Genomic DNA, 24,159 nt, shown 5'->3' with positions numbered 1-24,159 from the left:
AGAATTTAAAAGATAGCTAAAATCAGCGTGTTCTTTCAGTACAATAGAGAAACGACATGGGTAGGAATGGAAGTTAGCAGTTACGTACTTTAGAAGAAAAGCGACACTTGTGTTAACAGGCTGAGGCTGGAAGCCAGGGAGAACGTCAGTTTTCTACACCACACACACAAAAAAACCTCAGTATATTATTTATATTGAGATAGCAACCATTTAAAACAACAAAATACATGTTTGGCGTTACAAAATTGGTCCTTGTAACTTTTAACAACGCCATCATGAAAGGCAGAGGTGCAGAAACATCTAGAAATCGTTTTTGTTTTGTCCAAAGAGAAAAACATCAGTTTACGCGAACTGGGATATGAAGTATTTCTGCCCCCCTGAACCACAGAAAAACTACTAGTCCCAGAAACTCCACCAGAAACTGGGAGACACGATTACTGACGGATTTTCCAGCCTTCAGAGAAAATAGTGCATTACAGATTTTCTTAACCTGATTAAATACATCATAATCAGTATTTTATTAATGTTAGGCTTTTTTTAGACTTTAAATCAATTTGAAACAGGCATTTAGAATAGCCCACCTCTGATCCTGTGCCGAGCTGTGATTGGTTGACAAGGGGTCCTTGAGAGAGCCTCCCCTCGCTGCGCCTCGCGCTCACTGGCTGGGCTGCCCGAGGAAGTTTCGGCGAGTTGCGATTGTAAGTGCGTGATTTCTGCTGTATTGATCAGAAATACCGAGTGCTCTTATTTATTTTTTATATTTTTTTGCAGGATCTCACTCCAGTTCGTGTTTTGTCTCGGTGTGTTTAGTCCCCCGTGCAGCGTGTGTGGGGGTGTGGAGCAGGGATGGACGTGTTAGCGGTACTGGCTTTGCTGTCCTTGTGTGTGTCGATGCGGGTCCAGTTCGCCTGCGCCTTCTCCCAGTCCCTGGACAGCGACTTCACTTTCACCCTACCCGCCGGCCGCAAGGAGTGCTTTTACCAGACCATGAAGAAAGATGCCTCCCTTGAGATCGAGTACCAGGTAGCTAACGGGTACTTAAAATACAAGCGGTAATAAATGTGCTGATAGCAAGACGCTCATTATCGCAGGGATTAGTGCAGCTGCTAGTAGCGGCTGTTGCGAGCGGCGCCAATTTTGAACCTGAACAGTTTTCGTTCGAGCGATTAGATGGTTTCGTTTATTTCAGATGGTCTCCAGGATTCAAAACTATTGGCTAATGTTACCGACAAGGGGCATTTCGGCTACAGATTTCATTCCGTACGTACGGGCTGCACTGGGCAGCGGGATGTTGCTTTATTGCGTCTGCACGGAGACGTACTCCCCAGACAGCAGCCCAATGGCCAGGGCTTCTCCCGTTTCACCTTCCTGACAGTGCCGGCAGGACCCGGAATGCGGTGTCTCTGTGCTCAAGTCATCTACCGGAATTAGAAGCAGACTGCGTGTGTGTGTGTTCCCCTTTCCTAACCATTGTCGCCAGTGGGGAATTCTAATGTACCTGGAGTCAAAGATGTCCTGCTGTTTCGTGCAGCTGTATATATGCGGACCTGACGACGGCTGGATTCTTCTTCTGCTCGATTGTCTCTTCTCCTGTTGAGCACGATCTTGTCCGTCTTTAAGATATGAGCCGTTTCTGTTTGCAGCCGCCCTGTAATGTAAAAATACTTTTCAGCGAAGAGAGCTCAATACTGTATAGAACAATAGCGACTGGGTGGGTGGAGATGGTAGTGTGAGGCGAGAACTGATCGTGAAACATCTCAGTCTCAGTCTGTGTGGCAGCGGGTTCTAACGGTTTGAGGTTTTAAATGGCTGGCACGAAGTCGTAGGCAGTGCTGTTCTGTGCTCAAATATTTGGGGTGGTTTCGTAATCGTTGGACTGCGCGTTTCCCAGCCAGATGAATCACCACGCCTGTCGTCAGAGCGCTCGCCCAGCTGTGCATGTCAGGATACACGCCCTCATCTCGCCTCCCTGCGCCACACTGCCTTTGTACCTTCGCCGGGCTGAATGATACTATGATGTTAGTGATCAGCTGAAATGGCGTGGTCGATGCCGCTTGTGAGAATGACCGGAGCTCGGGGAAAGCCGACTGCGATTCTCCCCCGCGCTCACGTGTGAGGGCTCACAGGCGTCCTCTCTCCTCCCCGGCTCTGCCCGGGGGCTCCAGGTGCTGGACGGGGCGGGGCTGGATGTCGACTTCTACCTGTCCTCGCCGGCGGGGAACGTGCTGGTGAGGGATCACAGGAAATCGGACGGCGTGCACACGTACGTACCCGCCGTCTCGAACCCGCCTCCTGGAGGAGCACGTTGTTTCCGTGCTGATCTCCACCTCTGCGTCCCTGCAGCCCAACCCGCCCATCCCTCCTACAGTTTTCTGTGAGATGGATCAAAAGTACGCCGTGGTGCATGTGTGGTTTTAAAGCCTTTGTTATTCCTTTACAGTAGAGGCGTCCAACCCTGGTCCAGGAGAGCCCCTGCCCCCCCATTCTTATTGGCAGATTTTAAATTATTTTTCTAAATAAGGGCCTGGAACTATTTAACTGTGATCAGTTAAGCGGGTGGTTGGTTTCGAAATCATTTGAAACAAAAATGAGAATTTCCTGAAGTCCTCAAGGACCAGTCTTCCCTTTCAGTGACACATTTTTTAACTGATCAGTTGCTTAAGCAAGGTGCTCCCAGGCATTAGGTGATGGTTCTAGGGTGATCTGTTAGAAGAACTGGGTTGCGGGTCTCCAGGAGGAGGGTTGGTGAGACTCCTGTGCAAGTGACCATTATAGGATTTCTGCAGAAAAATCACTCCAGGTTTTCTGCTGAATAAGGTCTCGTGAATTGTAAACTGCTGAGTTATATCAGCCGTTGCCCTGCTGCTCTTGCTGGGCTTGTTCGCACCCAGGTCCGCTTTTCCCTCTGCGCTGCCCGGCTTCCCTGGGCTCAGCTGTGCGCCTCTCTTGCAGGGTGGAGGCGGAGGATGGAGACTACATGTTCTGCTTCGACAACACGTTCAGCTCCGTGTCGGAGAAGATCGTCTTCTTCGAGCTGATCCTGGACAACATGGAGGCCGAGGAGGGGCCAGACCCGGAGGACTGGAAGGAGTACGTGCACGGGACAGACCTGCTGGACATGAAGCTGGAGGACATCATGGTACGTCTGCTCCCCTCGCCCCTCCTCCCCTGCCCCAGGAGTCAGGCCACTCCCAGCCTGGCCCCACTGAGCATGTGCCCCCCCAGTCTGGGCAGGGGCAGGGGCTGGGGGTGACTGGTCAGGGCGCTCTGTCCCCTGTGTTTATTTAGCAGAGAGCTCTGCACTGGAGCTGGGGTCACAGCGCCCTGGCCGCGAGCCAGCATTGAGCACAGGCAGCCAGCTGCCCCCCTCTGTTTCAGCACATGGGCGCAGGCTCTGTCCTCCTGGGTTCAAACAGATCCAAGCCTTCGCCCGGTTCCTGGTCACATGCCATCGCGCAGTCAGTGTAATAAACCCCAGCCTGGCGGCCGTCCGCTTGATCAGAGGGGAACAGGGAGGGACGACGCTCGCAGCTTCGGGCCTGTCGTGATTGTGAGTGGCGTTCCACTGGTGGCTGCGGGTTCGTCGGATTCATTTCTCTTTAAATGAACTCTTTTGAAGTCCACATCTGTGACCTCTAGAAGGTCACAGCCTTCTTTTTTCCCCTTCCTGCCCCTTCTCCTTCTTGCTTCCGACAGCGGGGCGTGGAGGGTGGGGAGCCGGGTTGAGGTCTGCACAGCTCAGGCCCTGGAGGAGCCGTTTGGAATTTATGCAAAGGGTGGCGGGAGGAGGAAACAGGCTGCACAGCCGCTCAATCACAGCTGCCACCCAGGCGCACGTGATCCTTGAGCCACTCGCGCAGGCTAGCAGGCAGACGGGCCGGGTGGCTCAGGTGGTGTCTTCTTCTTTGCAGCCTCACGCCACCTCTCTCTCTCCACCCCCCCCAGGAAACGATCAACAGCGTGAAGGCACGGCTGGGCAAGAGCGTCCAGATCCAGACGCTGCTGCGGGCGTTCGAGGCGCGGGACCGCAACCTGCAGGAGAGCAACTATGAGCGCGTCAACCTGTGGTCCTGCACCAACCTGCTGGTCATGGTGCTGGTGTCCGGCGTCCAGGTCTACCTGCTGCGCAGCCTCTTCGACGACAAGAGGAGGAGCCGCACATAGCGTAGCCGGACGGGGGGGGGGGAGGACAGGCGGCCCAGCCAGGCCAGGCCAGGCCCAGCCCGGCGGGCCGCTCACAGGGCTTGGGGGAGGGGGCCAGGCGGGCGGCAGGCTGCTCCTGGACACAACGCCGACTCCTCTACAGTCTGTCCCCACTCTTGGCTTTCTCTGCCCAGTGGTCTTCTTGTTTAATTCGACTGAAAAGACAGGTCAAGCTCAAGAGCGGAGCGCTACCGGAGCCCACGCGCTTCGTCATGGATTGGGTGAAGGCAAATCGCTGCTTCAGCACACGAACCTTACAATACCTCCAGCAAAAACCCGAACTGCGATTTCTTTTCATCAGGGCTCATTATCTCTGCTCCTGAGGGCTTTCTTTTTGTCTTGGAAGATGGTTGATGTTAAGAGGGACTGTTACATGTTGTGTCAAAGAGAGACTGGTCTGATCTAAATTTTTCTTCTAAAGATCAAACTACATTTTCTGAAATTAGAAAAAAAAGAGCAGAAGCCATTTATGTGATGACTTATTATTATGACTAATTTCTGCTGAAACATTGTTTTACGTTTTTACATTGTTGTGCCTGTACACGTCTGCAGTGATTCTGGCTTACTCCTCATGTGCCCTGAGGGATTAGTGACATTGCTCACTTTATCCCCTTTACAAGCTGTGCTCAGTGCACAGCCCACGGCAGCCATGTGTACAGCTATGCAAACAATCTGAAATGAGGCTGCACGTCTTCAGATCCTGGCCACATGACTGAAGAGAGACACTGGGATGACGGAAAGGGCTTTCACATGATAGCAGTGTTATTGACGTCAACAAGAGGCTCCTGGCCAGAGCTGAAAAGGAGGTTTCACATTTGACTGAATAGTGCCAGGCTTCTTACTGTGAAACAGTCCTAGTCCCAGAGGGTGAGCCCTCATGAGCTTCTGTTCCACACAGTGCAGAGCCCCTGGGCCCCGACCTGCTGCAGAGACTTGGAGCCCCCGAGCCCCAAACTGATGAACCACAGACTCAGAACCCCTGAGTCCCAAACTAATGCACCATAGCACAGAGCCCCTGAGCCCCAAACTGCTGCCCCGACATGTAGATCCCCTGAAGCCTGACCTGCTGCCCTGAGACTCAGAGCCCCTGAACCCCGACCTGCTGCCCTGAGACTCCGAGCCCCTTAATCCAGGACTGCTGCACTGAGACTCAGAGCCCCTGAACCCAGACCTGCTGCACTGAGACTCAGCCCCTGAACCCCGACCTGCCGCACCGAGACATGACAGATTCTGGGTTCTCCTCTTCTTCAAGTTAAATTTTCAACTGACCTCATTAAGCGTGTGTATATTTTTCCAGTTCACTTTTCTACATAGATTCCAAATTATTTAAATGTGTAAAGGAATAAGAAATAGACCTTCCTAAAACGAGCCAAGAGGAAGCTGCAGAGTGGCTCAGCTGGTAAAGAGACTTACCTTTGCGCCCTGATTCATGTGCTGCGGGTTCGAGCCTGGGTCATGTTACTAACCAGCTTGGAGAGGTGGCGCACAGTGACGTGTTAGAAGATGAAGGGGTCAGTGTGCTCGCCGCTGGCTCTGAGAGGGAGACGTCACTCTGCTCGCGTAGATAATGTGACATTGCAGTTGAAATTCGTGACCGGCTTTGGCAGTGCCTTCATACAGACAATAAATGACTGCTTGCAGCAGGAATCGGGGAAAAAGGCTCCTGTTTATTTGTGTGTGACCAGCTTCCACATTACTGCAGTTCCTGTCCACAGTGGTGCCCAGTAGACAGCGCCATCTTCTGGGAGTGAAGATTTCAGGAGATGCAGTCTGCAAGGCAAGACACCTACATGAACTCCACAATAGGACCTTCATAATGCAGGAAGATACTGAAAGTGTAAACGAGTTTAATGAAGGGTGGTAGGTGAGGATGATCAATCTGTGACGGTACTGTGTGCATTAATAGAGTATTTTACATAAGACTGAGGTGCAGAATTGAGCCCATCGAGTTCACCTTGTTGGACAATCCTGAGGTCGCCCTCAGCTGTGGCTCTGAGAGTGGCTGAAGATCTCGGTGTAGCTTAAAAACTGGCGCTCTTTGGCCAGGCTCTTGAAAAGCCTAAAAGTGGTGACTGTCACCCCTTGAGCAATGCAATGGCCTGAATCACTAAATGGGACAGAGGAGAACACTATAATATATTCTTTCTAATAATTAGTTCAGTGTGAACAATGAAGTCTTCCCGCCCTTTTGGACTGTATTATTTTGACATTTTCCTGAGGTGTGTGAATGGGAGGGAGTGTTTGTGCTGCTCTTAGTTACCCTACCAGCTGAGGGTGAGTCGTCTTCGTCACACTAGAGAGGGCGCCTGCCTGCCTGTCTGTCCTCAGCCCTGCACAGTTGGGCAGAAAAGCACAGAATCACAGCTCCTGTCTCGCACCTGTCAGAGGAAAACTGACCAGACAGCTAAATCTAGCGAGGTGTGAATGGCCTAGTCCCGACAGCCTTGGCTGAAGCCAGTTTCGTGAAGGTGAACAGAAATGTAGGATGGCCAGTGACCAGAGGCCCCAGCTCTGTCCAGGCTACCTGCGGGACTGTGGGTGCCGGGGTCCTGCGCTGACCGCACAAGTGTCCAGGGACGATACCTTGACACTGACCCACGGTTGGGCCACCGACGTCCGCCAGACACAGGGGCCTCAGCCTGGGGGAAGGACACCACAGTTAGCCAGCAGAACCAGAGCAGGGACTGATCGCACAGCCTCGGCCCCCCTGGCTGCCGCCGGCATCTCACCTGGCCTTGAGCAGCCGGCAGCCTGGCCTGGTCCTGTCTCTGGGGGGCGGCAGCGGACTCTCCTCCTGCCCCTGGACTCCGGCTCTCGGCCCCGCCCCGGGCTGCACGAGACCGGCCGCGCCGCCGCCGCCCTGGGGAGCAGCAGAGGGGTCAGGAACAACGACACGGAAGACCACCAACGGAGAAACGCGTACGGGTGTTAAAATCCGCAGACTATTCAGCTGAACGAGCTTGACGGGCCGACCGGCTCCTCTGGTCTGTGACCTTTTCTCTGCTCCGGCAGCGGCTGTTGCGGCTACAGGCCCGCAGCTGAAGGACGTGCCTAAGGCCTAGGGGACGAGTCGCGCAGGAGAGCGGCAGTACCGTTTGCGTCTGGAGGGTCCCTGGGTCTGGTGCCGGGATCCCGGAGGTGGGGGCGGCAGCTCTGAATGGCGCGGGTGCTGTCCCATGCGCGTGGGCTCCCCACGACCCAGCCCTCCTCGTCACAGCACGGCGACTGGAAAGGAGACACGGGGACAGGACGCTGCTGCTGTCCCCCTGGGCTGTGGGCCAGCTCAGAGGTGCTGCACAGCGGGAATTTATCACAAGCGGACAACCTATTGCTTTGTTACAAGCGTCGACAGTCTCGCCTTTTCCAGTTCATTCCCTCTGAACGGACCAATAACAGCTGTTCTCACCGACCATCCATTACAAGAAGCTCTAATCCGTGACCTGGAGTCCGTTTATTATTGACCAGAAGTGGCTGTCATTGTACTTTAAACCCACCAAGACTCTAAAAGAGCTTTTTTTTTCCCCTCAAAGGAAAAAAAAAGACTCCGTTTTCTGCAAAACACCCGAAATGAACGTGTCAGGTCGTGTGTACTCTTTACCTGGGCGCAGCATCCCTCCTGCAGGGCCGGGACGGGGGGGCGATATTCACCCGGGTTACCTGTGGCAGAGAGAGAGCCGCGCTGCTGAGAAACCGCTGGGCCTGGCGAGACCGCCCTGAGCGCGCCCACGGCTCCACAGACGGGCTGCCACGCTTCAGAGACAAGACCCCGACCCATACTATCAGACCCTCTTTGAAATGTTATTAATTATTCAGTTTAATACTTCTCTTCGGGTGACATGCCGTGAATACAGCATTAAAACACAGAGTATTTGAGCAGCTGTAAAGTTATAACCTGTTTAACACCTGCAAACTCCCTTTTGGACATCGATTCCCGACATTTTCTCGACCTGCAGGCTGCAGAGACAGCGTTCAGCCTCAAGCTTTCAGTAGAAAGACGCTAACAGTTTAGAGGAGCGGAAGATAATAATTACATTATTATTCCAGGTTAGATTAACAATTAGAACAGCCGATAACATAGATGACGTCTGATTCGCTTTTAGATAAAGCATAAGTGCTATCGTTTATTACTGGGCAGACCTGTTATCGAAACGCCGTTCTCCTCTTAATATAGACTCGAGTGTCCTCAATGGTGCTTTAACAGTTCCTCGACAGGGGGCGCTCTCGGCTACTGAAGACACTACGTAGATGCAGGTCGCTCTATAACACTCGTGAAATCAGTGGTAGCCTATCACTCACTGCTTCCTGTTTTCTACGTTTGTTTTGGGAGGACTTTTATTCTCCTAGTGAAATACATGCTTATCAGAGAAATGGAAATGTTTTTTCATACGGCGTTGTGATAACAGGTAAGCTCAGGGAGATTGAATTAAATACCGACATGTGTTTAACATTGTTGTAGCCCGTACCGGCTGGTTCCTGTAGTCCATTTTCTACCCGCCTCATCTACAGTAGTTCGGGGTTGCGGGGTAACCGGAGCCTGTCCCAGCAAGCAACGGGTGCGAGGCAGGGTGCACTGCGTACGGGAAGCCAGTCCATCGCAGGACACGCACACGGTTACACCCGGGCCTATTAACCCCCCGGTAGGTCTTTGGACCAGGAGAGGAAACCGGAAGAAACTCACGCGAATACGGGGAGAACATACTAACTCCACTCAGACAGCACCGCAGGTCCAGAATTGAACCCTGGGCTCAGCCGTGCGAGGCAGCAGTGCTCATCACGGCGCTACCGTGCCGCCTTAGTTTAATTTAGTGCACTTAAGAGAGGAGCACATTCAGCACATGTGGCCCTTCTGGTAGTTAGCAACTAACTGACCCTGTATCTCACCCAGCTGTTTCTTGGAAGAAACTAGGATATCAGCTTCCACAACGTGGCTGGGCAGCTTGTTCCATACCCCCACAACCCTTTGGGTAGAGTCGTTTGTGTAGGGCAGGTCCTTCATTCCAGCTGAGCTTCATCACCTCACTGAGGCCTTAATTGAATTCATCAGCTGTTTGATTGTAACATTTGCAAGTGTTTTTTTTTCCAACTCAAGAGTTTGGGATTTGATTTCAACTAGGAAATGTAATGGTTAAAAGGCTGCCTCCTGAAGGTTTATAGTCTGAAAACAGTCACACAGGTCCAATTAATCATGTCATTCAGGCAATTAAAACATTCAACAGTGTGACTGACAGCTTGGCTGGAACAAAAACCAACGGGACTGTGGGTCTCCAGCACCAGGACTGGGATCCGCTGCAGCACGTGAACAGAGCTGACATGTGGGTCAGGAGAGGCGTGTTTCAGCAGTTATCGGCTGTGCTGTGCCGTTCGCACTGTCAGTAGCGCAGCGAGGTGTGTGATTCAGGTGTGCTGGTCATTGTCCGTGCCGTCAGTGTGACGAGTGTACCTGCCCGCCGCTCCTGCCTGGGTGTCTACAGCCAGTGTCAGTACAAGTACAAGTACAGTCTCAATGTCAGTGTCAGTGCAGGCTTGGTGCCAGTCCCAGTCCCAGTGTCAGTGTCAGTCCCAGTGTCAGTCTTAGTTTGAGTGCCAGTACAAGTGCAGTCTTGGTGCCAGTGTCGGTGTCAGTCCTAGTCTCAGTCCTAGTGCCAGTCCTAGTGCCAGTCTCAATGCCAGTGTCGGTGTCAGTCCTAGTCTCAGTCTGAGTGCCAGTCTTAGTGCCAGTCTCAATGTCAGTGCCAGTACAAGTGCCTGTCTCATTGTCAGTGTCGGTGTCAGTCCTAGTCTCAGTCTGAGTGCCAGTCCTAGTGCCAGTCTCATTGTCAGTGTCAGTCTCAATGTCAGTGCCAGTACAAGTGCCTGTCTCAATGTCAGTGTCGGTGTCAGTCCTAGTCTCAGTCTGAGTGCCAGTCCTAGTGCCTGTCTCAATGTCAGTGTCGGTGTCAGTCCTAGTCTCAGTCTGAGTGCCAGTCCTAGTGCCAGTCTCAATGTCAATGTCAGTGTCGGTGTCAGTCCTAGTCTCAGTCTGAGTGCCAGTCCTAGTGCCAGTCTCATTGTCAGTGTCAGTCTCAATGTCAGTGCCAGTACAAGTGCCTGTCTCAATGTCAGTGTCGGTGTCAGTCCTAGTCTCAGTCTGAGTGCCAGTCCTAGTGCCTGTCTCAATGTCAGTGTCGGTGTCAGTCCTAGTCTCAGTCTGAGTGCCAGTCCTAGTGCCAGTCTCAATGTCAATGTCAGTGTCGGTGTCAGTCCTAGTCTCAGTCTGAGTGCCAGTCCTAGTGCCAGTCTCAATGTCGGTGTCAGTCCTAGTCTCAGTCTGAGTGCCAGTCCTAGTGCCAGTCTCAATGTCAGTGTCGGTGTCAGTCCTAGTCTCAGTCTGAGTGCCAGTCCTAGTGCCAGTCTCAATGTCAGTGCCAGAGTTGGTGTCAATCCCAGTCTCAGTCTCGGTGCCAGTGTCAGTCTCAGGGTCAGCCTCAGTCAGTGCCAGTGCAGTGCCAGCCCTCACAGCCGTGCTACTCTCCCGCAGGGGCAGAATGGGGGCGGAGAGCGACCCTGGATCCACCCCCGCGGTGCCGTGGCGGAAGGTCCTGTACGAGCGGCAGCCGTTCCCCGACAACTACGTGGACCGGCGCTTCCTGGAGGAGCTGCGGTACAACGTGGGCGTGCGGCGGTACCGGTACTGGCCGGTGGTGCGGGAGGCCGGGCTGGTGGCGCAGCAGCTGTCCTGCGTGGCCATCTTCCTCACGCTGTGGTCCTGCATGGAGCAGGGCCAGCTGCCCCCGCTGCTGCTGCTGGCCGCCAGCGCGCCCTGCGCCCTGCTGGGCTACGGCGCGTACGAGGCGCTGGGGGGCCGGCGGGGGGGGTGCGCGCGCACGCGCTGGGCGGACCTGCAGAGCGCGGCCATCTTCCTGGCCTTCACCTTCGGGTTCTCCCCGGTGCTGAAGACGCTGACGGAGTCGGTGAGCACGGACACGGTGCACGCCATGGCCGCCCTCATGCTGCTGGCGCACCTGGTGTCCTTCCCCTACGCCTCGCCCAGCCCCCCCGGCAGCCTGTCGCTCAACGCCGCGCTCTTCGCCTCCGTCTGCCTGGCCTCGCGGCTGCCCGGCGCCCTGCACGCCTTCTCCACGCTGACGGCCGCCCTGCTGGTGTTCGCGCTCTGGCCCTGCCTGCTGCACCGGCTGCGCGCCTCCCGCCCCGGCGCCTACCCCTGGGCGGCCGCGCTGGTGTCGCTGGGCGGCGTGGCGGGCGTGGCCAGCCTGACGCCCGCGGGCGCCGCGCTGCTCGCCGCCCTGCTGCTCTCCCTCGCCCTGCTGTGCCCCCTGCTGCTCCTGCGCCTGCAGCGGCACAAGGACAACATCCAGGGGCCCTGGGACGAGGCGGAGATCCGCGAGGACCTGTCCCGCTTCCTGCAGTGAGGCTGGTCCGCGGGCGGAGGGGCGGAGAGAGCCGGACCCCCAGACACCCAGCAGGCGAACGTGGGAGCAAGGAATCGCACGCTGGAGGCTGGGATCGCACGTACTGCTTCCAGCTACAAATACTCTTAAATCCTGCTGATAACGCTGCTCACGACTGAGATGACAGGGCACACAGCTAACCTCCCCTCAGCAGAGCAGCTGGAAGTGGTGTCAATCTATTTATTTTTGAAATATGTAATTCTCACTTCATCCTATTAAAGTCTGAACTGTAAATTGTCTTCCAGACAAGGTACTGTTGCCTGCTGTTACACAGCTACTTTTCAAATAAACCTAAACGGAAACTGCCTTTCGTCCCCGTCATCTTGCCATGCTTTTGTTTCGTACCTTTTTAGGGTTGGTGGTTCAGAATGTGTCTCCAGACTTTCTGGCATGTCATGGCTAATGCTTTTGTTCAGAATAACACTGACTTTTGTTTAGTACTTTTTATATTAAATGTATTTTTGATGTTTGAATAACAACGTTAGTTTTTTTTCTGATGAGGAGACTGTCCACACATCGGAGGGTGTCTGAAATATCGATTGGGAAACGTTAAAAAATCTATACACTAAAAAAAAAAGCCACACTCCCTACCATACCTTCCTGTGCAAGTGCCGAGAGAATAGCAGGAATACGAATCCCAGTGCAATCAGCGTGTCGGGCCACTAGAGGGCACTAGATTCTCACCTTGACTTCGCCGGCCCTGGGCTTTTCCCCCGTCTTCGGCTTTCTGCTCTCCAGCCCCCCCTGCCTTGCCAGAGACGCCGCCGGCTGCTCCATCACTCCAAGGTCCCCGGATCCCCCCGCACTGGGAGAGTGGAGGGGCTTCGCAACTGTTCTCCAAGGCCTCCTTTCGTATTTATTTTCCTTCTTTGGTTGGATTTATACTTTTTCTTTTTTTTCTAATCGTGTTTTGTGTGGATACCGCCTCAGAGCTCCCGTCACAGTGTCCACTCTGGACGCCATGACAACCACGGCCGCTTTGAACAGGAAGGAAGAAACGTAGCTCAAACAGCGGACTCCCCCCGCACGCCTTTCGCTTTAAATTGTAAACGAGGCGGCCTCGCTCATCTTTATATCTTTTATTTACTGAGCCACTCTGGAGTAAAGATAAGGCGTTTGTTTTAAAATGGTCAGCACTTGGTTTCGTATTATTCTTTATTTCACTCTTCAGAAGGTCAGGGCAGCCTGACCAGGCTTCGCCAACACAGCTGTCACGTGTTTGGACAGTAACGACGTTCACCTTCCCAACAAACGCAACGTCCTGCCCAGCTCGTTCGTGTTCACTGAACTTATATCGGATGTGGACCTAATACGAGCTTCGAACAGACTTCACCCAGCTCAGATTGTAGTTGTCATAATCGGCAAACACAAAAAGTTTTTAAAAAACTCCTTTTTTTTCTCCACGATCAGCCAAACATTTTTAATGTTATTCCTGTCATCGGTCTATATTAAATTTACTGTTTGCAGCCACCTGTTTTGTATTATGTATAATTTCAACAATTACTCAGGCCTTACAGGGACTGTCGCTGTAGAAGCAAGCAGCAGTGCACTCTGAAGAGGGCAGGCTAAAACAAATAAAAAAAACAGATACGAAATAGAAACTGTTTATTTCGGCCTGGGGAACCATTATTTGTAATAGTATTTATTTACAGGGGGCCACACTGATGCATACAGACAGACGCACACGCTTTACAGCACAGAAAAGATGTGGAGTTCAGGTTGGCAGCCAGCTAAATAACAGGTAATATGTAAGTAGATACTACAGACAGGACAGGGAGCAATCAAGTCAAGCAGAGTCCAGTTTGAAATCTGGTGCACTTGAGCCTGGATTGCAAACGTGCAATAAATACAAGTATCTTACAACGTGGAGAAAAGCGAGGGAAGTGGGGAACTCTTCTACTGACAGACACTCATGATAAAAGATGTCTGGGGGCAGCGATGGTGCTGTAGGTGGGTGACTCTGATTCAAGGCAGGGACTAGAGTCCTGTTGATGTGACAGTCGTCATGTTAAGAGATCACTGTCCAAGGCAGGACAAAGGGTGGGACCTGTGACAAGAGGTTTGGGTGGAGGGGTGGAGCTCAGTGCGGAGGCCTCAAGGGGACAGCTGGCGGAAGTCTCCTGGACAAGAACACAGACAGGGGGAATCCATTAATAATGCAGACCGATCAATGGTTACCTGCAGAAGTAAAACTGATAATATGTCTGCAAGACTGTTGTTGTGCAGTGAGTTGGAACATGTTCAGGTGAAACACACTGGATAAGGGCACTGTAAGGGAAACAGAGTTTGCAGGCGAGATGGACGCCGAGCTTACATCACACTACGAGGTAAGAATCGGAGCACACGGCTACCAGGGCATCAAGTTCTCCCTCATGCTACTCGTTTCACACCTACCTGGTTACTTAACAGCATTGTCAAGAACCTCAGACACTCACCTGTCCATGTGTGAACACCTGAAACCAGATTGAAGCCTTGTATTCAGAACACTGCACTACACTGCTTGTTTAAAAAAAAAATCTTTAAATAATAAAGAACAGACTTGGCAAAAGGGACTGGTTCCTATAGATACCAGTGTACAGTATACTGCTCATTTATCTAGAAGGGAATCTATTGAGAGAGAAGACTCTTTTACAAGGGCGTTCGGCCAGAAAGATAAAATCATCTCTGTGGCACTGAACAAAACAGAAACAGAATGGCTGATGTCCAACTGCAGTGCACTTTGAGCTGTTTTCAGAATTAGCGGAGAGCAGGGAGACACCAGCAAAGAAAGACAGCAGACCAGAGACTGGAAACGCCAGAGGATTTATTGAACAGCAAGAGTTTAACTGGAGAGATATAGAGAGACTGAGGATTACATAAGACACTGTCTACAGTCAGCAATCGTCCCCAAAATATTTATATACAGCCTAATACAGTCGGCTCAGAGGACAGCATCATGGTGACAGTCTTACAGCAAAGACAAAGACTGACACAGCGCCAGAGTAAAAAAGACAGGGGTGGGGGGCAGATCGGAAGATGGAGGCAGGGACAGGGGGTCCCCCGGCCTGCACACAATGGAATGACTTTGAGCTTGAGGATGGGAGCAGGCTGGGGGAGGTGGGGCATGGCTGGGGGCACAGGCACTATTCCCAGCAGGCAGACAGAGACACAGCAGGGCAGACTAACTGGACTGGGTGTTCAGAGAAAAAAGACAAGCAAACATTTCGACTCCAAAACAGACTGACTGCAAGGGAGACAGAGAGGCTTGAAGCAGTCATACGATTACAAATCCTAAACACAGGGAGAGGAATCTGGAGCTTTAATATACAGGAGTACTCTCAAAGCCCCCCCACTACATCTCAGCTCACACCAGAGCTCCACAATGTCACCTGCACCATGCAGTACGGGTTCGAGCTCTGTCTGTTTTCCTTTCCTGGACTTGTGGACCTTGCTCTGCTAGGAGACAGCAGGCAGTGAAGGCGGTCCTGTACGAATGAACATATCACTGTTCGCTCACAGCAGCCCACAGAAATCTCGAGCCACAGAGAAGCCCCATTACATGTCTGACCCAAAGTCCTTTTACTCTCTGGAACCCGAGTACCTAAGGAACAGAGAATCTGCAATAACAACCAGGGCTTATATTAACCACACAGGTGTCTGATAATCAACCAACACTTGCCTAGGATTGTCTCTTTGGAATAGACTAATCTGGGCGGTTCTGATAAGTACTTGTTCACCAGGTGTACAATGTATAAGTGCCAGGTACACAGACACGTATCAAAGCTGCTGTGTGTATACTGTAGTGCAGACTTTTAATGTAAAAAACACACAATAACAGTCATGTCTTATTTGAGCATTGGGGATTGGAACCTGTTCAAAAATTAATGGTATTAAAAGATCATTTATACTGTCTAGAGTTCCAGTGACACCTTGTACTGTAGCTCTGGCAGATTGTCCTGGTGTTCCATCTGTCTGCTTAGCAAGGCAGGGCTGGAACAGTCACCAACACTAATTGATACGATCTAAAGGGTGAGAACTGGCTGTGGGTGAACTCACCACAGCTTGCCCTTCATTTTTATTTCATCTAAAACGCTAAAGCATATATGCACAGAAAAAAAAAGAAAATTAAATGAGACATTCTGTACTTTTGCCTCATTAATCTTTTCATCTCAAATCCAAATTGTTTGAGCAAACAGCAAAAACGGCAATTTTGACACCACTGTCCCAATACCTACGGAGGGTACTACTGTATATACTGTATACCAGGCATAGAGATGACTTATCAGAACCCAGCAGTACACACAATAGTGCGTTGTAACTATGGCACTGCAAATCTTAACTGGCAGACTGGACTAGTGAGTGGCCCCACAGCCGTTAACTTTCTGAGGCAGCTCTGACGTGGGAAACATCTGCTTTTCAGCTTGGCGAAAGCAAACTCAGGAGCAGCTGTCAGGACCAGATCTAACTCACACATTCCCTCCATACCGTCCCCGCCAGGACACCCCCTGACCCTTTTATCAGACAGAACGGAGAACTGAATTCCTCCAGTCAAGTTGTGGTGTTAATGACTCAAACTGACCTGAACAACAGAAACAACAACAACAACAACAACACCAAATGCAGACACACAGGCACACGCGCGCATACATCCCTTTATCGCTAATAGAAAATTACAACATCAAGTCCTTGGCTTTGGAGAGTACAATATGTCAATATTATTAATATTTCATTTACAACAATCTTTTTCCCAGGCATGCAATACTAAGATCATCTATGTCCTGCAGCAGTCCAGGAGGTTGGAGGCGGAGTGTGATGTACAATCCCAAATCCGGGACGGACTTTTGTACATGTAGTACTGGCACAGTGTATCTATCACTGCTCTGCTCTCCCCCAAACACTGTGTGCCCCACGCCATAGTCCTCATCACAAGATCCAGCTGACAGGCTTCTCAGCACACTCGACACTGCGCTGTCTGTGATGTTAACTCACACTCGGATGGAGAGACAGGCTGGCTGTGTGTGGAACACCTGACAGTCAACCAACAAAGACAGACACACACCGACAGGCAGTTAGGATATCAGGCAGACAGCGATGGATGTACATTTATTGTACTGCATCAAAAAACAAGCAAACGGCACTTGAAGAATGACAGACTGCCACACATACAGAGACAAGAGACAGGGATACACACAGATCACCAGAAACTGATACAGTAATCAGACTAACAGTAATCAATTAGCACAATACTCGGTTATAGAATTCATTATACTCTGGAACTCATAAACAAACAGAAAAGGCAGAAAGACAGATAAGGTGGTAAATATACAATAACCAGAATCAGTATATGAACATACTGTGTCACCTCAGCCTTTAGCTTCATGTAAAAAGTCACAAAGTCCAAAATGCCTTATGCGCTTGTATTCTTATGTGTAGCTTTTAGCCAGACAAAGACCCAGCAAACTATCAGCAAAAGCTATAAAGGGGAGCTTACTCTAGCCCTGCCATCCAGGCAGGTGAGAGACATAAGCACGCTGACGGACATGTGCACACACTGTACGTTAATGGACAGAGGTGCGTATGACAAACTAGACCTCAATGCAACACAGACACAAACCAGTACAGTAAATGTGTGCACTAAATCACCAAATCTGCAAAACCAAAAACCTGGAAAGAGCCCGAGACCATCGTTTGCGATCTATTTTCTTCAGGCTACTTTCTCGAGCTCGTGAGTGCATCTTCAGCCAGAGCCAGCGGCTGGGAGTGCGTACTGCGTTGGCACTGTGTCTCTCTGGCACACAGTCTTGGGAGGGCAGCGCCAGGATACTGATACTCTGTGCCATTAAGACTCACTGTGACCCTGCAAATCAGTGTGCTGGTACAATTTACCCAACAGCTATGGTCTGGGAAGAAAGAACTAGAACTAGGAGGTATGCCTACCCAGCCTACCAGACCGCAGGCAGGACAGCACTGAGACACAATGAAACACCATGACAGCAGGCACAGCACATGGCTACTATACTGGGACACGGAGGAGCTATACTGAGCACACTGGGTGGGGAGCATGCAGGACTTTATGGCAAGCCTGGTCGGGCTTGGGGGGTGGGGGACCCTGGGAAGGCTCGCAGCCTCTCAGTCCAGGAGGGAAGGGTCTCCAGGACGTATAATCGTGGGTCTGGTAGGAGAGGGAGGAGGCCGCCGGCTGCAGAGAGAAAGAGAGACAGACGGAAACAGGGGGAGGAAAGAGGAAGGACAAAAGTAGCAGCGATGACAGAAAGAGTGATGAAGGAGGAAGAGAAGTGTGGGGGGGGGAGAGAACGAGCAGAGAAGTCGTGGTGGTGGAGAGAAGGAGGTGACGTGAGGTAAGAGACAGATGTCAAAAGGGCAAGGAAACACAGAAAACAGAAAAAGGGTTGAAAGAGACACGGGGAGTTAGAGAAGGAGGAAAGCAGAGAGCAGAGAAACTGTTAGAGAGAAATCAAGAGTATCAGAGTGGGAAAAAATACAGTTACTGTAGCTCATTGAGTTTAACCACAGCCTGAATACAACCGGGCTGAGCAGTGGGTGTTTTTTCACTGACGAAAGCGGGATCTTCACAGACTCAGGATTTGTTTTCTTGTGAATGAAATCAACTTTCTGATAAACCTGCCAGAAACTTAACACACCAGTACAAATGAGCTGATACTCCACTAAAATGCGCTTTAAACAATATCAAGTCATTTTCCATCCACGGTGTGAGTTGTAGGTGTGGGACCAGAGAGACAGAGAGGGGGAAAGGATGGAGAATAATGTGATAGAGAGAGAAAAGAGAGAGGGAGAGAGAGAGAGTTGTCTAGACTGAGGGAGTATAGTATGAGAAACACATGGGTAAACTCATACCACCCATCTCCAATAACCACTGCTGTCACTGAGGCTCTTACCACAGGAATGTTAATACACTGGGAGTGCGTGTGTGCATCACTACAGAGTGCATTAATACGCTGTAGTGGGTGTGTATTCATGGCACACAAGCCTGCGGTACTAATACACACAAGTAAATTTTGTAATGTGACAAAAGTATTTTGGACATCATTTTTACCATCAACTGTAGGTTACCTTATTTTTCTGCACAGGGAAACGTACAGCTTTGCATTAAACCAGTGGTGTGACAGCAAGAGTTTTTTCATTTCCCACCTGCCTGACACTGACAGAAAGAACAGCAGGATGTCTGGCTGAATGCTCACCTGGGAATGCTGGGTGGGGCACGGTTGGGCCGACTGGGCACCTGGGGGGGCAGGGCGTCGGCACTGTTGTTGAAGGGGGGAAGTGGGCCAGGGCGCGAGGGCACAGGGGGAGCGGGGGCCCTGGAGCCCAGCTGCATTCGCCGAGGGGCCGTGGGGCTTGGAGGGGGTGACCTACGAGACACAGAGAGAGATGAAAGTCTCCTGCCCCAGCGCCTGGGGGCCCATCCCACAATCCCCATGGAAATAACTGCTTGGACAGAGGATAGTGCCCAAGAAAGCTCAACAGGCAGAAAGCAAATTAGTTCAAGTAGGGAGCTGCGTCGGCATGCGTAGACAGCAAAGGAACAAGTAAAGGTTTAATCCAGGCTGAAAAGAGAAGAAAGGAAACGCGTTTCGGCTGTGGAGCCTTCTTGAGTGAGCCTTCGGTAGAACCCTGTGAAGAAGGCTTCACAGCCGAAACATTTTGCGTTTCTTTTCTTCTCTTTTCGGCATGGAATAAACCTTTACTTGTTCCTAGAACGCAAATCAGATGTAATAGTTATAGAGTAGGTTGCTGGACACTGAATTATAGATTCCCTGAAATCCACTAACTGCCCTCCATATCCCTCTTCTCTTAATGCACCTACACCCCTCTTTTTACCCCTAATTGCCCCCGACACTCCTGTCCTCATCTCTAATTGCCCCCGCACTCCTCCCCTCATTCTAACAGCCCACCCCTCTTCCTCCTCTCAACTCCCCCCCTCGTCCCCCTGCGGGTGGTACCTGCGGGAGCCCCCCTGCCCCGCTTGCAGCCAGGAGCTGTCGACCGGCGGGGGCAGGGGGGTGGTAATGGTGGTGGTGGAAATGTCGCCGATGATGGCCAGCGCCTCCTTCAGGGCGTGATGAGTGCGCAGGACCTCATCCCGCCGCTGCGCCTGCTCCTGCGACTCATCCATGAGCGCGCTCTGGTCCCCGGTCGAGTACAGCTGGGCCAGCAGCTCGGCGTTGATGAACTCCTTCACCTGGGAGGAGATGGGGAAAGGCTGAGAGAGACTGGGGAGACAACACAGAGAATGAGAGGGAGAGAGGGAGAGCACGCGCCCGCAGCTACCAGAAAAGCGTTTGACCCAGGGACTCGGAGGAGGAAGAAAAGGATGATAGAGAGCAAGACGGAAAGAGGTGCCAAAGAGAGAGCAGGGTAGTGTCATGCCTGTGTCACAGGGTGGCCCTGAGCTTGATCAGGACTGCTGAGATGACAGACATGGTGGTGAAGAACCAAGCTCCGCCCAATTCAGATAGCTCCTTACATTGTTGATCATGAGGTGCATGATGGTCTTGGGCATGAGGTCGCGGATGCACTTGTTGACGATGGCCATGTAGGAGTCCACCAGGTTCCGGATTGTCTCCACCTGCCGCTCCAGCTGGGGGTCCATGGAGAAATTATCGGAGGGGCCCGAGTCTTCACTGTCCACCTGTGACAGAGGACACAGAAGACCGTCAGAAGCAGCCCACTCTTCAGAAAAAAAGGTCTATCTGACCAACAGACCAGTCCAACTGAACCCAGGATCCAAGAAAAATCATTTAAAAGATTTCAAGATTATCCCAAAACATTTTTTTATTAAGCATCCTAAAACATTACTGTACTGAAGGTACTGAGCTGGGAGCAGGGATGAAAGGAGAGCAGAGCCGGGAGCAGGGATGGGAAAAGGAGAGCAGAGCCGGGAGCAGGGATGGGAAAAGGAGAGCAGAGCTGGGAGCAGGGATGGGAAAAGGAGCGCAGAGCTGGGAGCATTGATGGGAAAAGGAGCGCAAAGCTGGGAGCAGGGATGGGAAAAGGAGAGCAGAGCCGGGAGCAGGGATGGGAAAAGGAGCGCAGAGCTGGGAGCAGGGATGGAAAAGGAGCGCAGAGCCAGCAGGGATGGGAAAAGGAGCGCAGAGCTGGGAGCAGGGATGGGAAAAGGAGCGCAGAGCTGGGAGCAGGGATGGGAAGGGAGGACTCAGAGCGGAGAAGTTTTCCTGAGTGGAGTTGACCCTCGGGATCAGGGATCAGGACTTGGGAGGCCCCTGTGTCTGCTGTTTCCTATTCTAATTGAGCTGGTGATCACTGGTGCTACCTGATGCCTTTAATTGATCTACTTGATTGCTTAGACTTCTGTTGAGCATTTTCTGCACTCTCTTCTTTAAAAAATACACTGTCTTTCAAAGTGAACTTTGTTGTGTTCTTTCCTACACTTATTAACAGCTTGCTCCCTTATTTCCAGATCTTAAAACTTTAAGCTCTTAATGGTTGATACATTTACGATCGGATACAGATAGAAAAGACAATTTATCAAACAGATAGACCTGAATGAGATGATCTGTTACAGTGCTGATACCAATTTCACTGAAAATTGAAAAAGATGAAAGCAAAATTAAAACATATTTCTCAAAACAGAAAACTGTTACTATGAGCTCACTTAGAACAAAAACCAGCAGTCACCCAGTACCAGGACTGGGAAATGCTGCCCTGGAGAGTGAGAGGGAAATTCACAGAGCTATATGTGCACTACCGGAGATTTCACCAAATGACGTGTCAGGCGATGGGACTCTGTCTGCTGTGCAATGCTTTCACCTAGAAGGGGCAAGAGCAGCCAAGACAACTGTAACACTAAGAGTAACGCTCCAGTACAGCAGGAGGTAAGCACAAGAGCAGAGGTGATCCATTCTCCAGTCCTGTTGCTCCTGAAACTTCAATCTCACTGTCTGAGACCGTGGGAGTAAGAGAGCTCCAGCCCTGGCCAGCAGGGTGTGAGAGAGGGAAAGGGAAGGGCTTTTTCCATCAGGAAGGGGGCAGGCACTCACAAAGGATTTCTCGGGGTACACTCCTGCTCGCAGCAGGGAGGCCTTCCAGCTGTCCACCTCCTCCTGGGAGTCGCAGGCCAGCTCCAGGTACCGGTAGTCCTTGTACACATTCCTGCCAATGGGACAGGAGAAGCTCGGGTTACTCTGGGAGAAACACACCCGCTCACATGCACACGTCAATAACAATCTTGCATTTACATTTCACTTCTCATCCCCGAGTTTGCAAACGTCCCTTACGGATCAGAAGGAACTAGCTTCACCTCTCACTGACAATCAGCATCCTCTACAACTCAGAAACTGTCATGCCTACTCAGACGTACAATAGACACACAATCGCACATGTAAAAAATAACTCCATGCTCATAGAGCACTGCCATGCAAAACCAGGCTCGCGCATAAAATATACCAGCACAAAAGAAAAAGCAACAAGTCAGACAGCTGCTTAATTCCTCAGCTCTGGCACCAGACGGCAATGCCTCCCTCCCAGTCTCTCAGCTCAGCTACTAGTGCACACTCCCCTCTCTCTTTCCCAGTCTGTTCTGGAACTGTATACACGATAGGATGACGGGGAGGCAGAGGACTGCAACCCACAGCAATGCAGAGAGCAGGAATGCAAGCCATCTGTTAAATATTCTCTGTAATTATCCTGTTGTTTTTTGGAAGACAGGCTCTGGGAGATCAAACAGTCCATCTGGGGCTCAGCCTGCCATTGTGGAAAATGTTCCTCAGGATGACTGGCTCTGATTGGAAACTCAATACTCCCAACTCCAGTGAAGAGAGGAGAGTCCAATGCGCTTTTTTTTTTTTTTTTAGCTGTCATATGTGCCTTCTCTCCAGCAGTCAGTGTTGTGTTAACATTCAGCTTATGAAATTCTCCTAGCAGGCTCTAGGAGAGCTGGCCCTCCAATTTCCCCAACATCAAGAATCCAGTTCGTTTTAGCTTCTTAAATGCTAAATTGGACTGCACTCTGATCAATTAATTAACAGCCTGCTTCAAATGTGACTACTTGACAACCAAAAGAAATCACCAGTTCCCCAAGGAAACTAGCTGATGTAAAGTTAGGAATCAAAATACTGCTGAAAATGAGACACATTCTCTTATGATACAAATCTAGGAGTTTTAATAAAGCCCTGCAATACATCGTACTGAAAGAGGCCTAAGGCACTGTACACCATACTTCTGGAACACTAGGGAACCAGCGTGGTTTTCATTAGATTGCTCCAGCACAGGATTCTACCAATTTAAATATAGAACCTATTGCAACTTAGTTAGGTGCACAGCAATGCTAAAAATTAAGAAGCTGGAAGCAACCAGTAGCTTGTAGTTGACCTATCCCATATTTTCTTAAGGATGCCAGTGGAGCAACAACTATAATATGACTTGGCAGCTGTCCATGTAAAGAAGTGCCTCCTGCTTCCAGTTCTTGATCTCCTTGCCCAGTCAGAGTAAATAGCTCTATGTTTGAGGCTGAATCATGATTCTTTAAAAGTGTAGGATGAACAATAAGGCCCAAGGTAAACACACCAAGCAGTGGATTTTACTTCATGCTCCAAGCCATGAAGTTGAGAAACGTGAGCCAAGTGCAACCCAGAATGGCTGCAGGAACACTTTCTGGCAGGGTGTAGTTGTGTTTGGCTTTGCAGCGCTCCTGTGAATATCCCGCAGGACAGTGACTGCCATTGAGCTGAGAGAGTCTAAGGGCAGCAGTAAACAAATGACCACAGAGCCCTGGTGAGAGGAACAGACCCCACATGCTCTACCCTCTCTCACTGCAAATGGCCCTGCCTCCTGCCTCTCCCGCCACCAATTTACAAAACCTTTCGTTCCCTCTCTCTTTCTCATCAGAATTTGTTATTTCATCGCCCGTTTTTGTGAAAGCCAGGAATTCCTGTGGAATAGCTGCAGTGCAAATCCCTAGCTGGTTTTAATTTAAGAGTTTCCTGGGGTTTGATTACTGTCAGCCTGGGACACTGCACAGTAGACCCCCCTGGCCCGCGGACTCGGAACAGTACAACAGATAGAGGCTAGGGGGCGCTGCAGGACACTGTGTGCCTCAGAGTGACAGAATCCTGGCTGCAGTGCCATGCTCTCCCTCTCACTCTTTGTGGCTAGCAAAGAAATTCTTTCCTAACAAGCGAAACCTTATTTCTGAGTCTGTGGGTCTGGATTTAATTAGGGGCTTAATTATTCTGCAATAGGTATTTTTTGGTCCCCTCCCTCAGCCGTCCTGGACAGTACAAATTATAAACAAACTCCACATGTTCCATAGAGCCAGGCCTGCAATCACCAAGACTTCCCCGAAACCCTCCGCTGCTGCTTGGCATCTGCCGACACAGTACTATTGAAGGACACAGTGCTGTATGCGTCGCTGAACTGGGCTGGGCTCCTCTCACTCAGCCAGGCTTTTATGGAAAAGCGAGATTTGTGTGTGTGTATGCCTATAACTTCAAATGCAAAGTGCTTTATTGGTAATATCACTAAAGGTATT

At 50.9% G+C, this 24,159-nt stretch overlaps 4 protein-coding genes across 12 annotated transcripts in view; 2 read left to right on the top strand and 2 right to left on the bottom strand.

Moving 5' to 3' along the window:
* Positions 1–601: 601 nt before the first annotated feature.
* tmed5 (transmembrane p24 trafficking protein 5) lies at positions 602–4,728 on the top strand. Of its 2 annotated transcripts, none has more exons than XM_015356227.2 (5): positions 602–698; positions 811–1,023; positions 2,166–2,263; positions 2,953–3,139; positions 3,946–4,728. In XM_015356227.2, exons 2-5 carry the CDS (start codon positions 847–849, stop codon positions 4,162–4,164), a joined length of 681 nt encoding a protein of 226 aa, XP_015211713.1. In that variant the 5' UTR covers positions 602–698; positions 811–846; the 3' UTR covers positions 4,165–4,728. The 2 variants fall into 2 exon arrangements, with proteins under 2 accessions (XP_015211713.1, XP_069050509.1); XM_069194408.1 differs by having other exon boundaries at positions 648–702.
* Positions 4,729–5,850: 1,122 nt separating this feature from the next.
* Positions 5,851–12,616, bottom strand: LOC107078504 (uncharacterized). Of its 2 annotated transcripts, XM_069194410.1 has the most exons (7): positions 12,336–12,611; positions 7,802–7,860; positions 7,296–7,428; positions 6,933–7,063; positions 6,728–6,842; positions 6,469–6,533; positions 5,851–5,973 (listed from the first exon to the last, which is right to left on the bottom strand). In XM_069194410.1, the coding sequence occupies exons 1-6, from the start codon at positions 12,426–12,428 to the stop codon at positions 6,528–6,530; spliced, it is 537 nt and encodes a 178-aa protein (XP_069050511.1). In that variant the 5' UTR covers positions 12,429–12,611; the 3' UTR covers positions 5,851–5,973; positions 6,469–6,527. The 2 variants fall into 2 exon arrangements, with proteins under 2 accessions (XP_069050511.1, XP_069050510.1); XM_069194409.1 differs by lacking the exon at positions 6,469–6,533 and having other exon boundaries at positions 7,296–7,495; positions 12,336–12,616.
* On the top strand, positions 8,473–11,957 carry pigc (phosphatidylinositol glycan anchor biosynthesis, class C). 2 transcript variants are annotated; one of them, XM_069194406.1, is made up of 2 exons: positions 8,473–8,606; positions 10,721–11,957. In XM_069194406.1, exon 2 carries the CDS (start codon positions 10,728–10,730, stop codon positions 11,610–11,612), a length of 885 nt encoding a protein of 294 aa, XP_069050507.1. In that variant the 5' UTR covers positions 8,473–8,606; positions 10,721–10,727; the 3' UTR covers positions 11,613–11,957. The 2 variants fall into 2 exon arrangements, with proteins under 2 accessions (XP_069050507.1, XP_069050508.1); XM_069194407.1 differs by lacking the exon at positions 8,473–8,606 and adding an exon at positions 8,674–9,588.
* A 634-nt stretch (positions 12,617–13,250) lies between the features above and the next one.
* Positions 13,251–24,159, bottom strand: part of dnm3a (dynamin 3a) — a 53,610-nt gene continuing 42,701 nt past the window's right edge. For 3 of the 6 annotated variants that reach the window (XM_015356443.2, XM_015356445.2, XM_069194400.1), the window contains 5 exons: positions 21,671–21,782; positions 20,137–20,301; positions 19,613–19,851; positions 18,851–19,021; positions 14,435–16,657 (listed from right to left, as the gene is read on the bottom strand). In XM_015356443.2, the coding sequence (XP_015211929.2) occupies positions 16,579–16,657; positions 18,851–19,021; positions 19,613–19,851; positions 20,137–20,301; positions 21,671–21,782 (766 nt within the window). In that variant the 3' untranslated portion in view covers positions 14,435–16,578. Of the gene's footprint in view, positions 13,772–14,434; positions 17,830–18,850; positions 19,022–19,612; positions 19,852–20,136; positions 20,302–21,670; positions 21,783–24,159 lie in introns of those variants that run through there. The other 3 variants (XM_015356444.2, XM_015356447.2, XM_015356446.2) reach the window with 2 other exon arrangements.

This window comes from Lepisosteus oculatus, chromosome 9, assembly GCF_040954835.1.
Source record: "Lepisosteus oculatus isolate fLepOcu1 chromosome 9, fLepOcu1.hap2, whole genome shotgun sequence".
In the NCBI taxonomy this organism is placed as follows: Eukaryota; Metazoa; Chordata; class Actinopteri; order Semionotiformes; family Lepisosteidae; genus Lepisosteus; species Lepisosteus oculatus.
Note: the sequence above shows the minus strand (reverse complement) of the source record. Positions and strands in the feature narration are given on the sequence as shown.